This window comes from Cololabis saira, chromosome 6 (genome assembly GCF_033807715.1).
Source record: "Cololabis saira isolate AMF1-May2022 chromosome 6, fColSai1.1, whole genome shotgun sequence".
NCBI lineage: Eukaryota > Metazoa > Chordata > Actinopteri > Beloniformes > Belonidae > Cololabis > Cololabis saira.
Genome location: NC_084592.1, coordinates 46,809,949 through 46,832,414, shown reverse-complemented (window position 1 = coordinate 46,832,414; position 22,466 = coordinate 46,809,949). Strand labels below are relative to the sequence as shown.

General features: G+C 42.7%; 1 protein-coding gene across 1 annotated transcript in view; it reads right to left on the bottom strand.

Annotated features, from left to right (window-relative positions):
- Nucleotides 1-14,252: 14,252 nt before the first annotated feature.
- clybl (citrate lyase beta like) overlaps nt 14,253-22,466 on the bottom strand; it is a 163,811-nt gene continuing 155,597 nt past the window's right edge. Inside the window, exons 7-8 of the mRNA XM_061724660.1 lie at nt 19,469-19,593; nt 14,253-14,648 (exon numbers count right to left, since the gene is read on the bottom strand). Coding sequence (XP_061580644.1) covers nt 14,553-14,648; nt 19,469-19,593 — 221 coding nt within the window. The 3' untranslated portion in view covers nt 14,253-14,552. The remainder of the gene's footprint in view (nt 14,649-19,468; nt 19,594-22,466) is intronic.

The following is a 22,466-nucleotide window of genomic DNA, read 5'->3' as shown; positions in this document are numbered from 1 at the left end:
TATTTCAACTTACTTCTGTTATTAAGATGTTGTTAGGTTTTACAGCAACACACCCTTTCCCCACTTTGTGCTGCAGAAATCTGTCTCCAGAACCAGAACTCCCCTCTCACCCGGGGACCCGGACAGCAGCTTTAACTCCTCTACTCCTGTGAAGATGCTGATGACGGTCATCATGTCGTAATGATCCCGGTCCCGCAGGACGCAGCGCCGGACCGGCCCAGCACAAGACTAATTGTATAATTAGGCGGCTCCGCTGGGGACGAACCTTTGGCCTCCAAACTCTGAAATGACAGAATATTTCTCAGAAAAATATCAACCCGTATAAATCTCAGTGACACATGACGTGAAGGATGAGGATGATTTGGACGTGACAGATCTAAAAATATAAGACACATCTGTGCCTAGTTAACCTTTCTGTTAGTTTGCAGAACTTATTACACTTATTCAGATTCTATTTTAGTGTATTTTTTTGTATTTTTTATACTTATAATGTATCTTTTTTGTTTATTTAGTCTGAGTTCATGTCTTATCTTTGAGCTGCTGTAACAGCTGAATTTCTCCTCTGGGGATCAATAAAGGACCATCTTATCTTATCTTATCTTATCTTATCTTATCTTATCTTATCTTATCTTATCTTATCTTGTCTTATCTTATTATGGAAATAAGACCTGGAAACAGGAAACATTGTGACGTAGAATTGTCAAATTGCTTTAATTCACCGTACGAATTGTTACAGATTACTTTAGTAATCCTGTATTTGACCCGGTCTTTGTACGTTTTGACCGAATAGAAACTTAATTCTTGCCATTGTAAGAATGAGATGAACCTGCTGGATCTACTGCCCTTACTGACTAACAACTGGTGCTTTTTATTATTTTACCTCTTTTCTTATCAATTTATTTCATTTTATTTGTTATTAGGGCCCGAGCACTTACAGTGCGAAGGTCCTGTTGTATCTGTAGGAATTATTTCTTTTTTTTCTTCTGACAAAAGGAGGGCCTTTTTTCCCCCTAAACGTGCCCCAAAAGTCACCAAATTTTGCACCAAGCCAGGCCTGGTGAAAAATCTGATATTTAATGATTACATTAATGGGCGTGGCCTAATGACTCAACAGCGCCCCCTAGAAAACTTTGTGCCTCAATCCCCACACTACGGTTTGACGTACATGCACGAAAATCGGTACACACCTGTATCATGTCGCAACTTAAAGAAAAGTCTCTTGGCGCCATGGCCCAAACCCAACAGGAAGTCGGCCATTTTGAATTAATCGTGTAATTTTGGCGCAATTTATGCCATTCATTCGGCAATTAATACGGTCACGTCTGATATGCTTATGGGGGACGGTGGCTGGAGTGTGAGGGCCCGTTCATCGCTGCTTGCAGCTTTAATTTATGTTTTAATTGTGTCTTGCCGCTTTTAATGTTGATGTAAAGAACTTTGAATTACCTTGTGTTGAATTGTGCTCTACAAATAAACTTGCCTCAACCCCCCGAGGCTTCAGTGCGTGTCATTGTCAAAAGTTATAGCTGGAGTATGAAGGGGGGGGGGGACAGGTGCTTCACTCCTGACAAGGTGAGGCCCCCCCTCCACCCAGCAGCACCCCTGGGTGCCTCATTAGCGGGACCTGTTGCACCCAGAGGTGTTGATGATGGGGAGAGTTCAAGTTAACTGTATTAATACCCGCAGGTAGATTTGTTTTGCAGTAAAAGGAATCTCACACACAATCTTTACTGTCATTAATTTAACACAGGACAAAAACAGTGAAAACAATGAACAGGTTCAACAGAACCAGACAGACATGCAGGAATCACGATACTCACTAACAGGATAAAATGTTGCCCACAAGGCAAAGAACAATTGAATAGAGGTAAAAACCAAGGTCAGGGTTTCTAATAAATAGAAATAAATACGTTAAAAGCAGGATAAACCTTAGTAATAAATAAAAATCTTTAGGATTGGTTTAAAAGAGAGACAGTAGCAGGGACGAAGCTTTTAGAGGTGCTGATGATGGGGAGAGCTGCGACTTCTCACGCTGGAACCCTGCAACCCCCCCCCAGTCTGGTTCACCTGGTTCACCTGAGATAGAAAGTCGAAATTATGAGATAAAAAGTAATAATTATGAGATAGAAAGTCCAAATTATGAGATAGAAAGTCGAAATTATGAGATAAAAAGTCATAATTATGAGATAGAAAGTCCAAATTATGAGATAGAAAGTCGAAATTATGAGATAAAAAGTCATAATTATGAGATAGAAAGTCCAAATTATGAGATAAAAAGTCGAAATTATGAGATATGAAGTCGAAATTATTTTGAATACATTCATATTAAAGTGCATTCACATAGGCTATATACGTCATATAATACTTAATAATGTAATACTTAAATATATGAATACATATGAATACATAAGTAAATACATAAGTAAATACAATTACATCCCCCCACTAACCCCACCCACATCATTACATTAGCAACGTCACTATAGTGGTAATTATCACTATTTCTAACTACATTGAGCTGTATATTCCATATACAGTACATCACAAAATGAATATTAAACATATATATTAAACATTGTTTATATCTGTACCCAAAAGGAACCTTTTTAGTTGCTTTTTAAAACTGTCTCTGCTTGTTGCTTTAGTTATGACATAAACCTGTTCCACTGATGAACCTGGACATAAAAGGTATTTTCATAAAGGATGGAAACATGAGCCGTGCTATAACTTGTCTTGGGTTATTTTTGAGTCTAGGCAGTTTGTTTTTTAAGACACAGTTAAATTCCTGAGTAATATTAGTAAATTATGCGTTAATCTGTCCTCTACTTTCATCCAGATCACAATGCATTTGGTCAACACCATTTTTCTCCTAAAACCCCCGGGTGCAAAAGCTGCTTTATTATTCTGCTCTATCTGGAGTTTCTTTACATCTTTTATTCGCTGCACTTGACCAGATAACTGGTCTATCTTGTCTTATGTGTCACTATAGAGCCGGTGGGGCCTCGGCCTGCACGTCAGCACGTTTTATTCCACATGTCTAAAAAGTAAAGAGTAAGTTTGTAAAGTTCCCTGCAGGAACAGTGACCGACACTAAAAAGTAAAGAGTAAGTTTGTAAAGTTCCCTGCAGGAACAGTGACCGACACTAAAAAGTAAAGAGTAAGTTTGTAAAGTTCCCTGCAGGAACTGTGACCGACACTAAAAAGTAAAGAGTAAGTTTGTAAAGTTCCCTGCAGGAACAGTGACCGACACTAAAAAGTAAAGAGTAAGTTTGTAAAGTTCCCTGCAGGAACTGTGACCGACACTAAAAGTAAACAGTACGTTTGTAAAGCTGTGACCGACACTAAAAAGTAAAGGTAAGTTTGTAAAGTTCCCTGCAGGAACTGTGACCGACACTAAAAAGTAAAGGTAAGTTTGTAAAGTTCCCTGCAGGAACTGTGACCGACACTAAAAAGTAAAGGTAAGTTTGTAAAGTTCCTGCAGGAACAGTGACCGACACTAAAAAGTAAAGGTAAGTTTGTAAAGTTCCCTGCAGGAACTGTGACCGACACTAAAAAGTAAAGGTAAGTTTGTAAAGTTCCTGCAGGAACTGTGACCGACACTAAAGGGCAAGTGGAGCTTCATTAACCGCATCCCCGTTTACTCAGATCCCCCTGCGCGTCAGCGGAGGATTAATGTCAATTACCTGTCGTTCTGCTGCATTCTGTTGCATTCTGCTACATCTAGCAGCAAAGTGGGATCATTCCTGCTATAACCTGCTCCGCTTCATCAACGCAGGTTTAATCAACGCAGGTTAGACTTTTACTGCTTTCTGAATCTACAAAAATCTGGACTAAAAAAAATAAAAATATCCTTGATTCTGCCAGAAGTTGCTGTTGAACCAGATAGAGATAGATAGATAAACAGCTCATCAAAACATAAAAAACAACCACACTTCCACTCAGACAATAAAAGCACATTAGTATTAAAATAAACATGAAATATAAGGTTAAAACTAAGTGCAAAATAGCATATAGTCCAGTTGTAGCAGAGGTGAAATGTGTGAGTGTGTGAGTGTGTGTGTGTGTGTGTGTGTGTGTGTGTGTGTGTGTGTGTGTGTGTGTGTGTGTGTGTGTGTGTGTGTGTGTGTGTGTGTGTATGAGTGAGTTCAGGAAGAGTTAAACTGTTATTTTTAGCTTTTTTTAATGACTATTATTTCCAATGATAGTTTCAGGCCTGAACTGTAACACCTCCCAATAATCTAATCATATCTACCTCATTCTGCTGCAACTCTCACTTTTTTAATTGTATATATGTTAATAAGTGCCACATTTGTTAATTTACTGCTGCTACTTTTTAAATGTGGGTACAGTGAGCGAAATAACCTGAGTCAAATTCCTTGTTGGGCAAATGTTCAAATTTAGCCAATAAAGCTGATTTTGATTCTGATTTTGAATTGAGGGGAATTAAAGATATCTTAAACTGGAATAGTCAGAATTAAATTGTAGATATCTGAAACTGGAATTACAGCTAGTCGTAATTCAGTTCCAGGTCGAGCAGCAATTGGGGCTTTTATTTCCTTCTCCATCCCTGGTGGAGGTTTTTATTTCCTTCATCCCTGGTGGAGGTTTTTATTTCCTTCTCCATCCCTGGTGGAGGTTTTTATTTCCTTCTCCATCCCTGGTGGAGGTTTTTATTTCCTTCTCCATCCCTGGTGGAGGTTTTTATTTCCTTCTCCATCCCTGGTGGAGGTTTTTATTTCCTTCTCCATCCCTGGTGGAGGTTTTTATTTCCTTCTCCATCCTGGTGGAGGTTTTTATTTCCTCCTCCATCCCCGGTGGAGGTTTTTATTTCCTTCTCCATCCCTGGTGGAGGTTTTTATTTCCATCTCCATCCCTGGTGGAGGTTTTTATTTCCTTCTCCATCCCTGGTGGAGGTTTTTATTTCCTTCTCCATCCTGGTGGAGGTTTTTATTTCCTGGTGGAGGTTTTTATTTCCACTTCTCCGTCCCTGGTGGAGGTTTTTATTTCCTTCTCCATCCCTGGTGGAGGTTTTTATTTCCTGGTGGAGGTTTTTATTTCCACTTCTCCATCCCTGGTGGAGGTTTTTATTTCCTTCTCCATCCCTGGTGGAGGTTTTTATTTCCTTCTCCATCCCTGGTGGAGGTTTTTATTTCCTTCTCCATCCCTGGTGGAGGTTTTTATTTCCTTCTCCATCCCTGGTGGAGAGTCGGGATCAGAGAAACTCTTGACTTCAGGAGGAAACGCGAGTCCGTCCAGGCTTTTTCCTGTTTAATTGGATTAAATTGTGTCTGTTTGAAACGCGGATGATGACAGGAGAAGAGGAGAACGGGAGAACGTTTGAACAGGAGAACAGGAGAATGACTTTCTATCTCATAATTTCGACTTTATATCTCATAATTCCCCTTTTTATCTATCTATTTTATATATTTATTTTTTTTAAAGGAGCTTGAGGCCGGATTGAGGCAGGATTTATGATAAAAATCCGTATACATTTTAAGTTTTCTAGTAATAATGTCAGATGAAGCGTTCCAAACCCAAAAGAATGTTTCCTCTAGTGTATCTCTCCTTTGCCTTGAACAGGCTGTTGCTGCAAAATGTGCTGCAATTCGGTCCCGAATTTCCCGCACTGTCCTGTGGATGTGACGTCACATGACGCTGCATGCACGTTCTCCCCGTTCTCCCGTGCCGGCTTCACTGTTAGCTGCAGTACCCCCGACGGCCGTCGTGGTGAAGGGTGGCGCTAGAGAGTCTCATTTCTTAAAAGGAGCCTCAAGCTCCTTTAAGGATAAGATTTCATCTTATTTTTTTCTTTTACTGGCGGAAATGAGCTTCCATAGTGGATTAGGATTTCTTGAGATTCGTCCTGCCGGGGTTAGTGCGCAGGTGCGCGGGCTCCACCTGCTCCAGCACAGACACAGAGATGGAGGGAGTGGGTTTATTGAAAGCTTGGGTTGTGATTGTTGCAGGAAATGGGAAATAAGCAGCTATTCACGCGTGCATGGTTCCATTTTTCAGCCCTGAAATATGCAAAAGGAGGAACGCAGGTGGAGGCCTGGTGGTGGAAAAGAAGCTTTAAAACAGGTGAAACCTACGATGGCCGAGACCCGCTATTGCTGAAAATTAAAGAAACGCTGCAAATAAAACAAACGCCGCTGCAAATAAAAAAAAACGACGCAAATAAAAAAGCCACAATGGAAGTGAATTACCGGGGACTATTTTTGCTGATGCACCGGTGTTTTTTACGTGAGAGGAGAAGAAGAAGACGAAGACGTAAGTGAAAAGGAAGAAATAAGAAGAGCGAGGAATAAGAAGAACAACGAACGAGAAAATAAGTGAAAAGGTTAGTGTTCAACGTCGCTACGTGTCATTTTTAATGTAAAACACTGGTGCATCGGCAAAAATAGTCCCCGGTAATTCACTTCCGTTGTGGCTTTTTTATTTGCGTCGTTTTTTTATTTTATTTGCAGCTTCTCTTTAATTTGCAGCGGCGTTTGTTTCTGTTTGGAGCGTTACTTTTATTTTCAGCAATGGCGGGTCTCGGCCACCGTAGAAACCTGCTGGAAAAAAAACAACCCACTGACGGCCCTGCGGGTCGTGCATGCCATCATGCTCTGAAACCATCATACCTGGAAACGCCGCTGTTTTCATGTTTTTAACATAATATTAGACTCATTTTCCACCAGACAGAAATGTTGAACCCAGACTTTATTTGGACTGAACCCTGGAGGAGTTAGTTAGTTACTTAGTTAGTTCTTTAGTTCGTTAGTTCATTAATCTTTATTTCGGTCAATTATAAGCATAAAAATCAATAAGCAAGATAATAAACATTTACAGGTGAGAGATCTGGGACCTGATCTGATCTGGGACCTGATCTGATCTGGGACCTGATCTGATCTGAGACCTGATCTGATCTGGGACCTGATCTGATCTGAGACCTGATCTGATCTGGGACCTGATCTGATCTGGGACCTGATCTGATCTGAGACCTGATCTGATCTGGGACCTGATCTGATCTGGGACCTGATCTGATCTGAGACCTGATCTGATCTGAGACCTGATTTAGAATCAGAATTATCTTTATTGGCCAGTTTGAACATTGTCCGACAAGGAATTTGACTCCGGTTATTTCGCTCTTTGTACCAGATTTAAAAAGTAGCAAACAGTAAATAAACAAATGTGGCACTTATTAACATATAAAGGACTGTCTCAGAAAGTTCTTTATTTTCTGTAATGCAATTATAGCAATGAATCCTTCAGCAGTATATCAATAACAATGTTCATTAACCTTCACACAGCTCCTGGCTGGCTCGCCAAGTTTATGAAGCACATATACAGGACTGATTCAGAAAATTAGAATATTGTGATAAAGTTCTTTATTTTCTGTAACGCAATTAAAAAAAAACAAAAATGTCATACATTCTGGATTCATTACAAATCAACTGAAATATTGCAAGTCTTTTATTATTTTAATATAGCTGATTATGGTTTACAGTTTAAGATTAAGATTCCCAGAATATTCTAATTTTTTGAGATAGGATATTTGAGTTTTCTTAAGCTGTAAGCCATGATCAGCAATATTAAAATAATAAAAGGCTTGCAATATTTCAGTTGATTTTTTAATGAATCCAGAATGTATGACATTTTAGTTTTTTAAATTGCATTACAGAAAATAAAGAACTTTATCACAATATTCTAATTTTCTGAGACAGTCCTGTATATATAAATTAAAAAAAACAACCCAATCTGCTCTAATTTAATAATAATAAGTACAAATATCTTTAATTTGGCAGCGATAAGAAACTTTCAGTCCAATCTGAAAATGACAGATGGAGAAAAATAAAAGCCCCCAAGAAAAGTTGCTGAGACTTTTGTGGGAGTGAAGCGGGTCGTCTCCTCCTCCTTTTCCTCCCCCCATCTTCCTCCTTCTCCTCCTCCTCTCCCCCATCTTCCTCTCCCAGCAACAGCAGACAAAGCGTTGGTTTTAGTGGTTTCCTTGGATTTCAGTCCTCGGCTTTGATCTGCCCGTTAGAGAAGTGAGTCTGGGTTTAGGTGGGGGGGGGGTTCATGTGGGGGGGTTTGGTCTGGGTGGGAGGGTCAGAGAGAGGAGAGGGGTCTGGGTGGGGGGGTTTGTTTTGGGGTGGGGGGGTCAGAGAGGGGCTGGCACGAGGCTGGTGGAAAATAACTCGGGGAAACATTTTTCATTCAGTCATTTTAGATTTTTTTTGTTGGGAGAAAATCTGAGAGCGAGGAGTTTGTTATGGAGGATTTTTATTATTATTAACTTTATTATTAATGGTATTGTTATAATAATAATAATAATAATAATAATAATAATGAATTTAATTTATAATGCACTTTACATTCAATGCATCTCAAAGTTCTACAACATTCAAGGCAGGAACATAAAAAAAGCAGCAGTATCATCACTAAAAAAGTCATAAAAAACGATGGCAAATCCTTCATTTTGTGAATGTATTAAAGTTTAGCCCCTTGAGATGTAACTCTCATTTTCAGGGGGGTCCCAAGAAAACACAACATTACAATCCATCACATTACAGTCTAGACACACATGACATAAAACAAACCCCTCCCTCACACACACACACACACACACACACACACACACACACACACACACACACACACACACACACACACACACACACACACACACACACACACACACGTAGTTACAAGATAGACTAATAACCGGAACAATGAGATAAATATAAATACATATAAAATCATAGCATATACTTTACTGAAAAGGTTGGTCTTAAGTCTTGAAAGAGTCAATTAACTGGGGTTTTTCAGGTGGGCGGGGATTATTATTATCATTATTAATAATTATTATAAGCCGCAAAAAGCGCAGCATCCATCAGTAAAACTGAGACAGAGAGGCCTCTGGAAGCTTCATTTTCATTTCATTTGTTTATTTGGAAGGGACAGATACAGAAAACATAGACAGACATAAATGTCTATCTGATGCCTGAATCATAGCTTTTATAGCAAATACTACACTGTACTGTATACTGCAACACTCGTCCCTAACAGGGCTCACATCACAATTAAAAGAAAGGAGTTAGAAAATTACACATACTTGACATGCCCTTACAAACATTAAAAACGTACACAATACAAACATTAAAAACATACACAATACAAACATTAAAAACATACAAAATTACACACATAAAAAGAGCTAGCTTTGCTTATCTAGACTTATCTGCACACACATCTCTGCTGCTATAATTATTCCAGCATTTAGCCCAACTATCCTACCTATATGCTACCAATCCTTCAATTACATAGATAAATACCAACAAATAAATGAATAGAAAGCAGTCGGTATATGATTGTATTTCCTCTGGTGATGGAGAATCAGAATGGGAAGAGTCGGGGTTAAAGGTTCCGGCCCCTCTGTGGACCGACACTCGCGGAGAAAAGATCCTGGAATCAAGTTAGTGATGGTGCACATGTCCTCATGTCCTCATGTCCACATGTGCAAACAAACCCATGTGCACATGTTCACATGTGCACATTTCTGTCCACATGTCCACATGTGCACATGTCTGTCCACATTCCTTAATCATCTATGTGCAATATTCTTCCATCCAGTCAAGTGCAATATTCTCCCACTTATTCATTCAGATTCAGATTCAGATTCAGGGGCAATTGCAGGACAACTGAGCAGCAAGACGTTGAAAATCTCAAATAGAACAAGAATAAAGTAGAATAAAAATGAACAGGGCATGTCATTATTCATGTACCTTATTATTCTCTCATTCACTCATTTTTTATAGTGTATATATATATTTATGTTTCCTGTTTTCCCGGAGCTGCTGCCTAATCTCATTGTAGTATAATGATAATAAAGCCTTTCTATTCTATTCTATTCTATTCTATTCTATTCTATTCTATTCTATTCTATTCTATGTGCACATGTGCGCGGAAAGGTCTCGCTGCTGGAAACGTTAAATTCTGCTAAAAAAAAAGAAAAAGAAAAAGAAAAGAGGAGGAGAGGCGAGAGAGGGAGAGAAAACAGTGAATATCGAAATGATTAAAGTGCAGCTCAAGATGATGAGACCCAACAATCCAACCCTCTCCTAAAATATAACCTTAAATTTGCCGAATAATTAATGATAGTAAAATAAATAGATAAATAAATCGATAGTTTTTATTCTCCTATTATTTTCCTTATCTGAAAAAAGCAAAATCACAATTTTTCCCTTTAATTCAAAGCCTTTCACTAATCATTTTCCAGGAATTGATAAGAATAATATTTATTTGCCCCAGGGCTGCGGAAAAAACGCTTAAATTAAGATCCTGCAGTTTTAGTTTCCCAGAAAATAAATGTTCTTATTCATCCAAAACAGTTAATTATCTCCTAAACTAAAGTGTTCCGTTTCTCAGCTGCATGTGAGGAGGTTTATATAAAAGTGAAGCCACTCCTCCATAAAAACATCGCAACCAGGATTTTTTATTGATACAAAATAATCTTTTTACCGCAATTAGTTTGTCATACATTGTCATTAGAAGTCTATTAAAACATCAAGTCATTATTTGAGCATCCCCGGGCGGGGAATTAGAATAAAACTATCTTTGCCCACACGGGTCCCATTTAGATTAATGGAAAAATATGTAAAACATTTGGTTTTAATTTTCCTCCGACGGTGTTTTTGCATACATGCATTTATTCCCCGCCTGCGCAGATCGCTCATTATTCCTGAAGCAATCTGCAGAAACATCAGCGAGGAAAGGAAACACTGCTCGCAGCCTAATTGATTCCCGTCACAATTTTGTGAGGTTCTAATCGTGTTAATTGTAATTTAATCTCTCAGGGAATAAACCGGGAGAGATGTATTTAAATAAAAGCGCAGGCAGAAGAGGGAAGATGTTTATCAGCTCCGCATAATAGAAATGTCATGTAGAATTACACAGATGAGATGAGACAGATCATCTTTTTATTCTCCTCCGAATCACGACCTGCTGGAATTAAAGGAATTAAAGTCGCGGAGAAGAAAAGAAAAGAAAAAGCTCCGCAAAAACCAGAGAATCTGAAGATGCTGCTGTTTTCTCTCCGTTTTTAAAAGAAATCTAAAAGTAAATCTACTCTCTAAATCCCCTACATGATGCAGTACTCGAGTTGTAAAATAAAATCAGGGGGGATGGTGGATTTTATCATATGGGGACAGATAATTTGTGCTGATTATAAATAATATAATATATTACAAATAATAGCAGTGACCAAAACAGCTGCAGAAATACTGCAGGAATGACATAGCAGCAGTTAAATGCAGCCTTCTGTAAGCTTTAAATATCCACTGGGCTTACATCAAATACATCAAAACACAACAATAAAAAACACTTTTCTGAACTTATCAATATGATTCTGTCCTTCACAGGATAAGTAACATGGATCACTGCAAAAACTCACAATCTTAACAAGAATATTTGTCTTATTTCTGGTTAAAATGTCTCATTTTAGTAAATAAATCTCATTACACTTAAAGCAAGACTCATCACTAGAAAAAACAACAATTTTCACCTGTTTCAAGTAGATTTTCACTTGAAATAAGTAGAAAAATCTGCCAGTGGAACAAGATTTTTTTGCTTGTAATGAGAAGATAAATCTTGTTCCACTGGCGGATTTTTCTACTTATTTCAAGTGAAAATTTACTTAAAACAGGTGAAAATTGTCACCTGGTGTTATTTTTCTGGTGATGACTCTAAATGTTGAAATAGCAGTAAAACCACATTCATTGATGAAATGACATAAGGGATGGAAAGGAGGGATGACAGTTTTACAGGGGGGATGATTTGGACCGTTTTTATTTCAGGGGGGATGATTTGGACCGTTTTTATTTCAGGGGGGGATGATTTGGACCGTTTTGGACCTTGATTTTTCCTCCCAAAAGCTTTCAATAGCTTATTTTGGGCGAGCCATTACATGCAAAGGACCATTATAGATGTTTAATTGGTCTCAATTGTATACGTTTATCTTAATTATGTATGAATAAACTGAACTTGAAACTTGAAACTTGAAACTTGATGCTGCATCTGAGATCATGTTAATCTTTATTAAAAACTGTCCAAACCGTTTCCTGTCCGTCCTCAGAAGAAGGTTTAAACTTTTTAACCCAGAGACAACATTCTGCTGTCTGTGGTTCAGTTTAGTCTTAGTTTAGTTTATTGTTTTGCACATTTTTAAAGGTAAATGTCAGAGATAAATACTATACGGTGCAGGACGAGGCAAAAACCCAACGGTCTTATTTGAAGCTGAAGCCTCCACCCAAGTTATTAAGATTTCATGTGTTATAAAGAACAAGATTAACATACAAAAAACTAAAAGTATAACTACACAAAAGTGATGTCAAACTAATAATGCAATATTAATAAAGAATAATAAAGTCTTCCTTCTTGTCCTTCTTGTCCACCAAGCTGCTCCTCCACCAGTAAAACCTATTTATTTATAATTTATTTATTTATTAGACAGTACGAAGGCCCTATTGTATTTGTAGAGGAGGAAGAGGAGGAGGAAGATGATGATGAGGAGGAGGAGGAGATATGTTCAAACTTTGTCATTAAAGCTGATTCTGATTCTAAAAAATACTGACGTCGACAATATTTAGTCAAACGAGAAGAGGTTGCAAAAAAATCAAGTTTAAAATGTGATTTTATTTAATCATTTCCTAAATTGAAAGATATAAATGCCACAAAAATCAGAAAATCAAAGAGATAAATCAGTCAGTTTGACTCGTGCAGCAACTTCCTTCACAATAGTTGATACAATAATATTATCAGTCGTGTTATTGATCTGCAGCGAGGTTTGTGGAGGAAGAGGAGGAGGAAGAGATATGTTCAAACTTTGTCATTAAAGCTGATTCTGGTTCTAAAATAAACTGACGTAGACAATATTTAGTCAAACAAGAGAAGAGGCTGCAAAAAAATCAAGTTTAAAATGTGATTTTATTTAATCATTTGCCACAAAAATGAAATCAAAAACAGATAACAACAGATAAATCACTCAGTTTGACTCGAGCAGCATCAACACCTTCACAATAGTTGATACAATAATATGATCAGTCGTGTTATTGATCTGCAGGTTTGTGTGTCGACCTCGGCTCTTTTTATTACAGCGGGTCAAAACCAGCTGAGTGGGAATCACGGGGTGAGATGGGGGGGTACAGGGGGGCCCGAGGGTGGGGGGGTTGAGGGTTGGGGGGGGGTGGAGTGCCAGGGTGGTGGGGGCTGGGGGGGGACGGTGGAGGTCTGAGGGGGACGTGGCCAAATGCCAGCGAGTGCCAGATTTCTGCAGATTTTTGCAGCTTCTGCAGGACCCGGGGAGGGTTGGATGTTTTTGTCTGGCCGGGCCTGGCAGAGAACCCGGCACCGACCCGGCGCTGCCCCAGACACAATAGCGCTACAGTAGAGAGGGGGGGGTCCAGGGGGGGCTTTCATCGCCATGGTCACCGACGGCACCATTAACCATCAACTCCCCCACAATTATCCTCCCAAACACCGACACAGACAAAGGTGCTGGTGCAGCAACACGGTCCTGGTCTGAGCTGCCGTTAACGTCTCTGCCGGGCCAAACCGGACCAAACTGGACCGACGCCGCCTCGTCGGTGTCGTCGGTGTCGTCAGTCCTCCAGGTCTGACAGGAGAGTCGACTCCCTGATCAGGTGTTTAACTCATGACTCAGCTCGTTTTCTTCCTCCATGTCACTCAGATCAGATATTTGTTGGAAGGTTCTGGCAGAACTGGAACCAGAACCGGAACCGGAACCAGAACCGGAACCGGAACCGGAGGTCCGGTTAATCAGGACTGCATGAAACCGACTGCAGACGTTTGCAGGTTTGTGTTTCTGCCAAATGCTGCACATCTGCTGCTGCACGAGTCGGACGGACGGAGCTGCATGCGAAACCTAAGCTGCTACTAACACACACACACGCACGCACTCGCACGCACTCGCACGCACTCGCACGCACGCACTCGCACGCACTCGCACGCACGCACTCTGACGCACTCGCACGCACGCACTCTGACGCACTCGCACGCACGCACGCACTCGCACGCACTCACGCACTCGCACGCACTCACGCACTCGCACGCACGCATACACTTGCACGCACGCACTCGCACGCACTCGCACGCACGCACGCACTCTGACGCACTCGCACGCACGCACGCACTCGCACGCACTCACGCACTCGCACGCACGCATACACTTGCACGCACACACACGCACGCACACACACAGGTGTGTGTATTCTGCAGGGCACCAGGTCGCCGTCGTCGGTTTGTTACAACATTCAAACAGAAAACAAACCAACTATTATTTTCCCTCTTTTCTTATTATTTATATATTTTTTAATTGTTCTTTACACACAAACTTAAATGTTCAAACTGCAGGAGGAAGTTCGTCGACGTCTCGGGGAAGTGAAAACAGTTCTCCTGGAAAGTTCTGCAGGCGTTTGTTGGGACGTCCGGCCGACCTCCGACCTCTCCAGGCCCCGCCCCCATGTCTTAGGCCCCGCCCCCAGGGCCCGCTAGGTCCGTGTCACGGCGGCCGACAGCGCCACGATGTTCTCCGCCTGTTTCAGCGACGGCATGTCAATCATACTGCCACGGAAGGTGAAGGCTCCCTGAGGAGGAGAGGAGAGAGGGATGAGAGGAGGAGAGGAGAGAGGGATGAGAGGATGAGAGAGGGATGAGAGGAGGAGAGAGAGAGGGATGAGAGGAGGAGGAGGAGGAGAGAATTCCAGTGGAAAATAGTCCATAGATTCTTCCGAACCCCTGGAATCTTTTCCAAAATAGACCCCAGCGGAACAAGTGAATGTTGGAGAAGGAGTGGGGAAGACTTTGCAAACCACACACTTATATTTTGGAAGTGCCCCCTATTGCACAGCTTTTGGTTTGAGATATTAGACTTATTGGACAAAGTGTTTGTTGTTTCTCTACCCAGGGACCCACTATTGAGAATCCTTGGGGTCATTCCTGACGCTGGGATGAGCAGAAAAAGGGTATTCCTGCTGCATATATTGTTTGCAGCAGCCAGAAGGCAATAACCCTGAACTGGCTTAAGAACGTCCCTCCAGTCGTCACATTTCAGACAGTAGTTAAGGGAATTTATGCAATGGAAAAGCTAAACACGTATGTTGATATTACAAAATGTACAGTTTACCGATCGATGGGCGTCTGGTTGAAAGTGGTTGGGGACGATTGGTGAAAGAAACCTCTTACCGTCTTATCTTGCCGGTGGTGAAGAGCATCTCTGAATGCACAACACCGGATCCTGCAGTGTGGGAGTGAGAGGGGCAGGGTAACGGCCCGGTCAGGGTAATGGCCCGGTCAGGGTAACGGTCAGGGTAACGGCCCGGTCAGAGTAACGGCCCGGGCAGGGTAACGGCCCGGTCAGGGTAACGGCCCGGTCAGGGTAACGGCCCGGTTAGGGTAACGGCCCGGTCAGGGTAACGGCCCGGTCAGGGTAACGGGTCAGGGTAACGGCCCGGTCAGGGTAACGGCCCGGTCAGGGTAACGGGTCAGGGTAACGGCCCGGTCAGGGTAACGGCCCGGTCAGGGTAACGGCCCGGTCAGGGTAACGGCCCGGTCAGGGTAACGGGTCAGGGTAACGGCCCGGTCAGGGTAACGGCCCGGTCAGGGTGACGGCCCGGTCAGGCGGGGGAGAGGTTTGTCCGTCAAGACTCCTCTCCCTGGCCCTGCCCCTTCTCAACCTTTCCCCGACCCTGAACCCCAACCTGGGACTTGATGATTGGGCCGGAGCTTCAGGAGCTGCTGCTGGCCTGCGGTCCCCACCCCGGGTCATCCCGTTGCTGCTTCCACCTGCCTGCTGTGCTGTTGACGTCCCTGAACCCCAGTCTGGCCCTCGGCAGGAGGGTCCCTTATGATCCAGGTCCTGCTCAAGGTTTCTTCCTCCTAAATGGGAGTTTTTCTTGCCACTGTTTGGTTTAAGGTTTTTCTCCCACTAGGGGAGTTTTTACCTGCCATTGTTTATGTAATAATTGCTCAGGGGTTTATGTTTATGTTCTGGATCTCTGGAAAGCGTCTGGAGACAACTTTTGTTGTATTAGACGCTATATAAATAAAATTGAATTGAATTGAATTACCAAATCTTAGCATCTTGGTGTCGGGGATCCACTGGGGGTCAGATGGGAATCTGCTGTTTCCTACGTTAACTTTGGTTGTATTTTATGTTCTATAGCCTGTTGGGCTTGTTCATTTGTTTTATTTTTTTTTATAGGGTAACCAAACAGTCTTTAAACACAAAGTGGCTGTTGGAGGAAAAGAATGGCGTGTTTTATTAGGGCCCGAGCACCTTCAGTGCGAAGGCCCTATTGTATCTGTAGGAATTTTTCTTTCTTTCTTTCTTTCTTTCTTTCTTTCTTCTGACGAAAGGAGGGCCTTTTTGCCCCCCTAAACGTGCCCAAAAAGTCACCAAATTTTGCATGCAAGTCAGGCCTAGCGAAAAATTTGATATTTAATGGTTTACATTAATGGGCGTGGCAAAATGGCTCAACAGCGCCCCCTTGAAAACTTTGTGCCTCAAGCCCCACGATACGGTTTGACGTACATGCACGAAAATCGCTACACACCTGTATCAGTACACAACTTAAAGAAAAGTCTCTTGGCGACATGGCCGAAACCGAACAGGAAGTCGGCCATTTTGAATTAATCGTGTCACTTTGGCGCAATTTATGCCATTCCTTCGGCAGTTAATATGGCCCGAACCGTAATGTGCCCCCAAGTGTGTTATACATCAAAATGTGCGTCTCCATCCTGCGACAACACGCATTACTTTTCTCTTTCAAAAGCGTTACCGTGGCGACGCTAGACGCCAAAAAGCGCGCCCACCCTTCATCTGATTGGTTCAGACAGAAAAAACTTTGCGCCTCAAGCCCCATAATACGGTTTGACGTACATGAACGAAAATCGGTACACACCTGTATCATGTTGCAACTTAAAGAAAAGTCTCTTGGCGCCATGGCCGAAACCGAACAGGAAGTCGGCCATTTTGAACATTCTGAATTAATCGCGTAAATTTGGAGCAATATGAGCCATTCCTTCGAGAATTAATACGGCCCGAACCGTAACGTGCACCCAGGTGGGTTATACATCAAAATGTGCGTTTCTATCCTGCGACTACGCGCATTACTTTTCTCTTTCAAAAGTGTTAACGTGGCGACGCTAGACGGCAAAAAGCGCGCCCCCCTTCATCTGATTGGTCCATATTTGATAGTTCCCCAAAAGTCACCATATTTTGCATGCAAAGCAGGCCTGGCGAAAAATTTGATATTTCATCGTTTGTATTAATGGGTGTGGCAAAATGGCTCAACAGCGCCCCCCGTAAAACTTTGTGCCTCAAGCCCCACAATACGGTTTGACGTACATGCACAAAAATCGCTACACACCTGTATCATGTCGCAACTTGAAGAAAAGTCTCTTGGCGCCATGGCCGAAACTGAACAGGAAGTCGGCCATTTTGAATTGATTGTGTAATTTTGGCGCAATTTATGCCATTCCTTCGGCAATTAATACGGCCCGAACCGTAACGTGCACCCAGGTGTGTTATACATCAAAATGTGCGTCTTCATCTTGCGACTACCCGCATTACTTTTCTCTTTCAAAAGTGTTACTGTGACGACGCTATACGCCAAAAAGCGCGCCTTCCCTTCATCTGATTGGTCCATATTTGATAGTTCTCCAAAAGTCACCAAATTTTGCATGCAAGCCAGGCCTGGCGATAAATTTGATATTTCCTGGTTTGCATTAATGGGCGTGGCAAAATGGCTCAACAGCGCCCCCCGGAAAATTTTGTGCCTCAAGCCCCACAATACGGTTTGACGTACATGCACGAAAATCGCTACACACCTGTATCATGGCACAACTTAAAGAAAAGTCTCTTGGAGCCATGGCCGAAACCGAACAGGATGTCGGCCATTTTGAATAAATTGTGTCATTTTGGCGAAATTTATGCCATTCCTTCGGCAGTTAATTCAGCCCGAACCGTAACGTGCACCCAGGTGTGTTATACATCAAAATGTGCGTCTACATCCTGCGACACCACGCATTACTTTTCTCTTTCAAAAGTGTTACCGTGGCGACGCTAGACGCCAAAAGGCGCGCCCCCCCTTCATGTGATTGGTCCATATTTGATAGTTCTCCAAAAGTCACCAAATTTTGCATGCAAGCCAGACTTGGCGATACATTTGATATTTCATGGTTTGCATTAATGGGCGTGGCCTAACGGCTCAACAGCGCCCCCTAGAATACTTTTCTCTGCCATAACTTTTGAATGGTTTGACATAGAGAGTTGTGGGTGGTTTTATGGGACTCTGTAATGAGTCCTTAAGCTTCGTTGGCCTTAATTAGCCCCGCCCCTTCTTCTGATTGGTTGTCCCGATTTTCTGCTATAACTTTGGAATGGTTTGACATAGAGAGTCGCGGGTGGTGTCATCAGATTCTTTATGGAGTCCTTCACCTTCATTGGCCTGAATTAGCCCCGCCCCTTCTTCTGATTGGTTGTCCCTTTTTTCTGCTATAACTTTTGAATGGTTTGACATAGGAAGTCATGGGTGGTATCATGGGACTCTGTAATGAGTTCTTAAGCTTCGTTGGCCTTAATTAGCCCCGCCCCTTCTTCTGATTGGTTGTCCCGATTTTCTGCTATAACTTTGGAATGGTTTGACATAGAGAGTCGTGGGTGGTGTCATAAGATTCTGTATGGAGTCCTTGACCTTCATTGGCCTGAATTAGCCCCGCCCCTTCTTCTGATTGGTTGTCCCTATTTCCTGCTATAACTTTTGAATGTTTTGACATAGAGAGTAGTGGGTGGTGTCATCAGATTCTGTATGGAGTCCTTGACCTTCATTGGCCTGAATTAGCCCCACCCCTTCTTCTGATTGGTTGTCCCTATTTTCTGCTATAACTTTTTAAGGGTTTGACATAGAGAGTCGTGGGTGGTGTCATTTCTGATATGCTTATGGGGGGCGGTGGACGTGAGTGCGAGGGCCCGTTCATCGCTGCTTGCAGCTTTAATTATATCTTGTTGTTTGTGACCAGTTACTGCTATTGTTTCCTTTTCTGGTTTGAAAGTGGAATATAAAAATGAAAAAGAGATTGTGTGACATCTGAAAAGTGTGACATGTATGAAAAGGATGCTCAATAAACATAAAGTTGAAGAAAAAAAAGAGGTGAGGAAGAGGAGTCAGGAGTGAGGAAGAGGAGTCAGGAGTGAGGAAGAGGAAGAGGAGTTATGGTGATGAAGAGGAAGAAGAGTGGTAGTGATGAAGAGGAGTCAGGGAGTGATGAGTCGTGGTGATGAAGAGGAAGAGGAGTGATGAAGAGGAGTGATGAAGAGGAGTGATGAGTGGTAGTGATGAAGAGGAGTCAGTAGTGATGAGTTGTGGTGATGAAGAGGAAGAGGAGTGATGGTGATGAAGATCACCTTCCCCTCCTCCTGGTGCTCCCTGAAGGCAGTGATCAGTTCTTCAGCCCAACGGACCTGGTCCTGACTGGGGGAGAATTCCTGCTGGACCACCTGGACCTGGAGGGGGTGGATCACCTGCTTACCTGCATGAACACATGAATATACATGAACACATGAATACACACACACACCTGGAGGGGGTGGATCACCTGCTTACCTGCATGAACACATGAATATACATGAACACATGAATATACATGAACACATGAATATACACACAAATATACATCAGAATCAAGTTTATTAAGTCAGTTTAGAAAACTTTTTTTGACTTCGGATACACCGGCGGCGACACAATGGTATTATGTGCCTGTTTTTCCAAGGGTAACACTGGGTTGGGGGTATACCGTATTGGCCCGAATATAAGACGACCCTGATTATAAGACGACCCCCTCTTTTCCAAGACTCAAGTTTGAAAAAATACTTTTTAAACACCAAATTAAATTTTTATACAGAAAATAATTACAGTACATCTGAAACAAATGATTATAACAATATATTCGAGAGAAAAAGCCTGTTATTTTGCCTCATTCTAATCATGATCTTGAAGTTTGCATCATAACTTCTTCGACCCACTTCTCCAGATTGTCGCTAAGTTTCTCCATTTTCTCCAACTTCGCTCAGAGCTGCTCTCAGCCAATGTCCTTGATGTTATCAGACGGCTCGGTCAGTTCTGAAAACAGGTCCACAGATGTTCCTGAGAGGGGAGGGTTAGTGGGGGCAGAGCCACCTTGTTTACATTCCACCAGGAAGATTGTGACCAGAGAGATCGGCCAAACTGCTGTCAAGGCCAGATTATAGAATAAAGAATTATATTGCAAAAACAGACAGACTCCGTAATTTTCCGTCTGCCTTTATTCTCTGGTTCATCAATGGCGACTCCAATCAGACGAATTTGTGATCAATTCCCGCCAAGCCGAGCTTCCAACTTCTCCAAGGTCTTCTCCATCTTGCCAATGAGCTCAAAGACGCCGCCAGCCTGCGATTCTGTTCAAGAATCACATCCAGCTTACGGCTTTGCTCCCCCAGCGTTAAAGTCTGAGTGTTGACCGCTGTGCTTATCCTTTCAGCCACGTCCGGCAGCTCTGAAAGAGCCAAAACAGCTGTCGACGACTTACGCGTTTGTCGGTACACCAGGAATCCACCTCCTCCTATAAAGAGAAATCCTGCTATCATAAATCCAATTATGAAGCATCTTCAACGTCCTCGACAGACAGAATCGCCAAACACAACGGTTTCCAATGTTTCCAGGAATCCATTGTGTATCCAGCAAAAAATGTCCCATCGGGGCAGGAGGGCTCCCTTACCCCCTGACTTCTCGTCGCAAAAATTTGGTCAATTGTGCTGAGAGACCAGTTAATCAATTCCATGATTGTAGAGTTTCGGAGGAGTGAAAAGGAGAGACTCTGAAGACGAGACAGGACAAAAGCAGTAGCAGGGCAGACAGATAAGGGAGAGGAGCAGAAAAAGCGTCCGCCACACACACACACACACACACACACACACACACACACACACACACACACACACACACACACACACACACACACACACACACACACACACACACACACACACACACACACACACACACACACACCTGGAGGGTAGGGCTGGGCGATATGGACCAAAAGTCATATCGCGATATTTTCTAGCTGAATGTTGATACTCGATATATATCCATATTTTTTCTGTGCCATAATTGGGGTTTCCCCCAAAGCATTATAGCATAGCATCTCTGTTAGCATCTCTGTTAGCTTCAATTTTTTCTGAGGCAAACCCTTAAAAAAACAGCCAGTTTTAATACAAAGCCTCGTGCCAAATGTCACACAGGTACCTTTATTAACAGAGGTCTGCACAAAATCAACATGTATAAAACAAATGAAATTAAAATAAAGTGCCTGCATATGCACGCACACACACACACACACACACACACACACACACACACACACACACACACACACACACACACACACACACACACACACACACACACACACACACACACACACACATTAATGTCATTCTCCTAAAAAAAAAATCACAGCTTGAGTCCAACTTTGATGAAAATCACAAAAACAAAAACAAAAACTTGGACGTGTCTCCGTCTGAAGGACAGAGTTGGACTCGTCCTCCAAGGACAAGCTCCATGATCAATATAAAGCGTCTGATTTCAGCCTCGTTACTGAGCAGAAAACAGCCCGGTGAAGTCCAGCACTGACCCCCCATGACCCCTGACCCCTGACCCCCCCATGACCACCCGATGGACGACTGCATCCTCAAACATCAAACCTGCAGGTTCATAACTCTGATAAAAACCTTCCTGGAGACGTGAAGCCTGACGAAGAGACGAGGAGCCGCGGCTCCGCCTGCCCCCCCTCGTCCCCCACCCGTTACCGCGGGCGACGCCGCCCCGTAATCCCCCCTCGTCCCTAACCCCCCCGTCCCAGTCCCCCCGTTACGGCGGCGGCCCGTAATCCCGTGTACATTTGTAGATCAAACTTGTCGTGATAAATTGAGGTTATGGAACGTCTGGCAGCAGCAGGAACACTACACTTCAGGGCTCAGCACGGCCGCCGCTGCAAATCCTGCAAGGTGGCGGCGCGGGTGGGTGGGGTTAGATACCCCTGAAGTGAGGGGGGGGGGGCTCCTTCAGCTGCTCGGCGTTGGCCTGTAAGTGCTGCTCAGGACCGGAGAGGAGGAACCTGGACCACCGATTCTGGATCAGGTGAAACAAGCACGTTTCCATGGCAACACAGGTTCGGCCCGGACCGCTGGCCAGTTAGAATTAGAAACACTTTATTGTCATTGCATGTCATAAACATAAAATTGGAATGTTTCTCCATTTACTTACATTGTACTGTAATAACAGTATGACAGTACTACATGATAACAGCGGTTCTCCAGTAACCGCTGTTATCATGTAGTACTGTCATACTGTTATTACCACTAC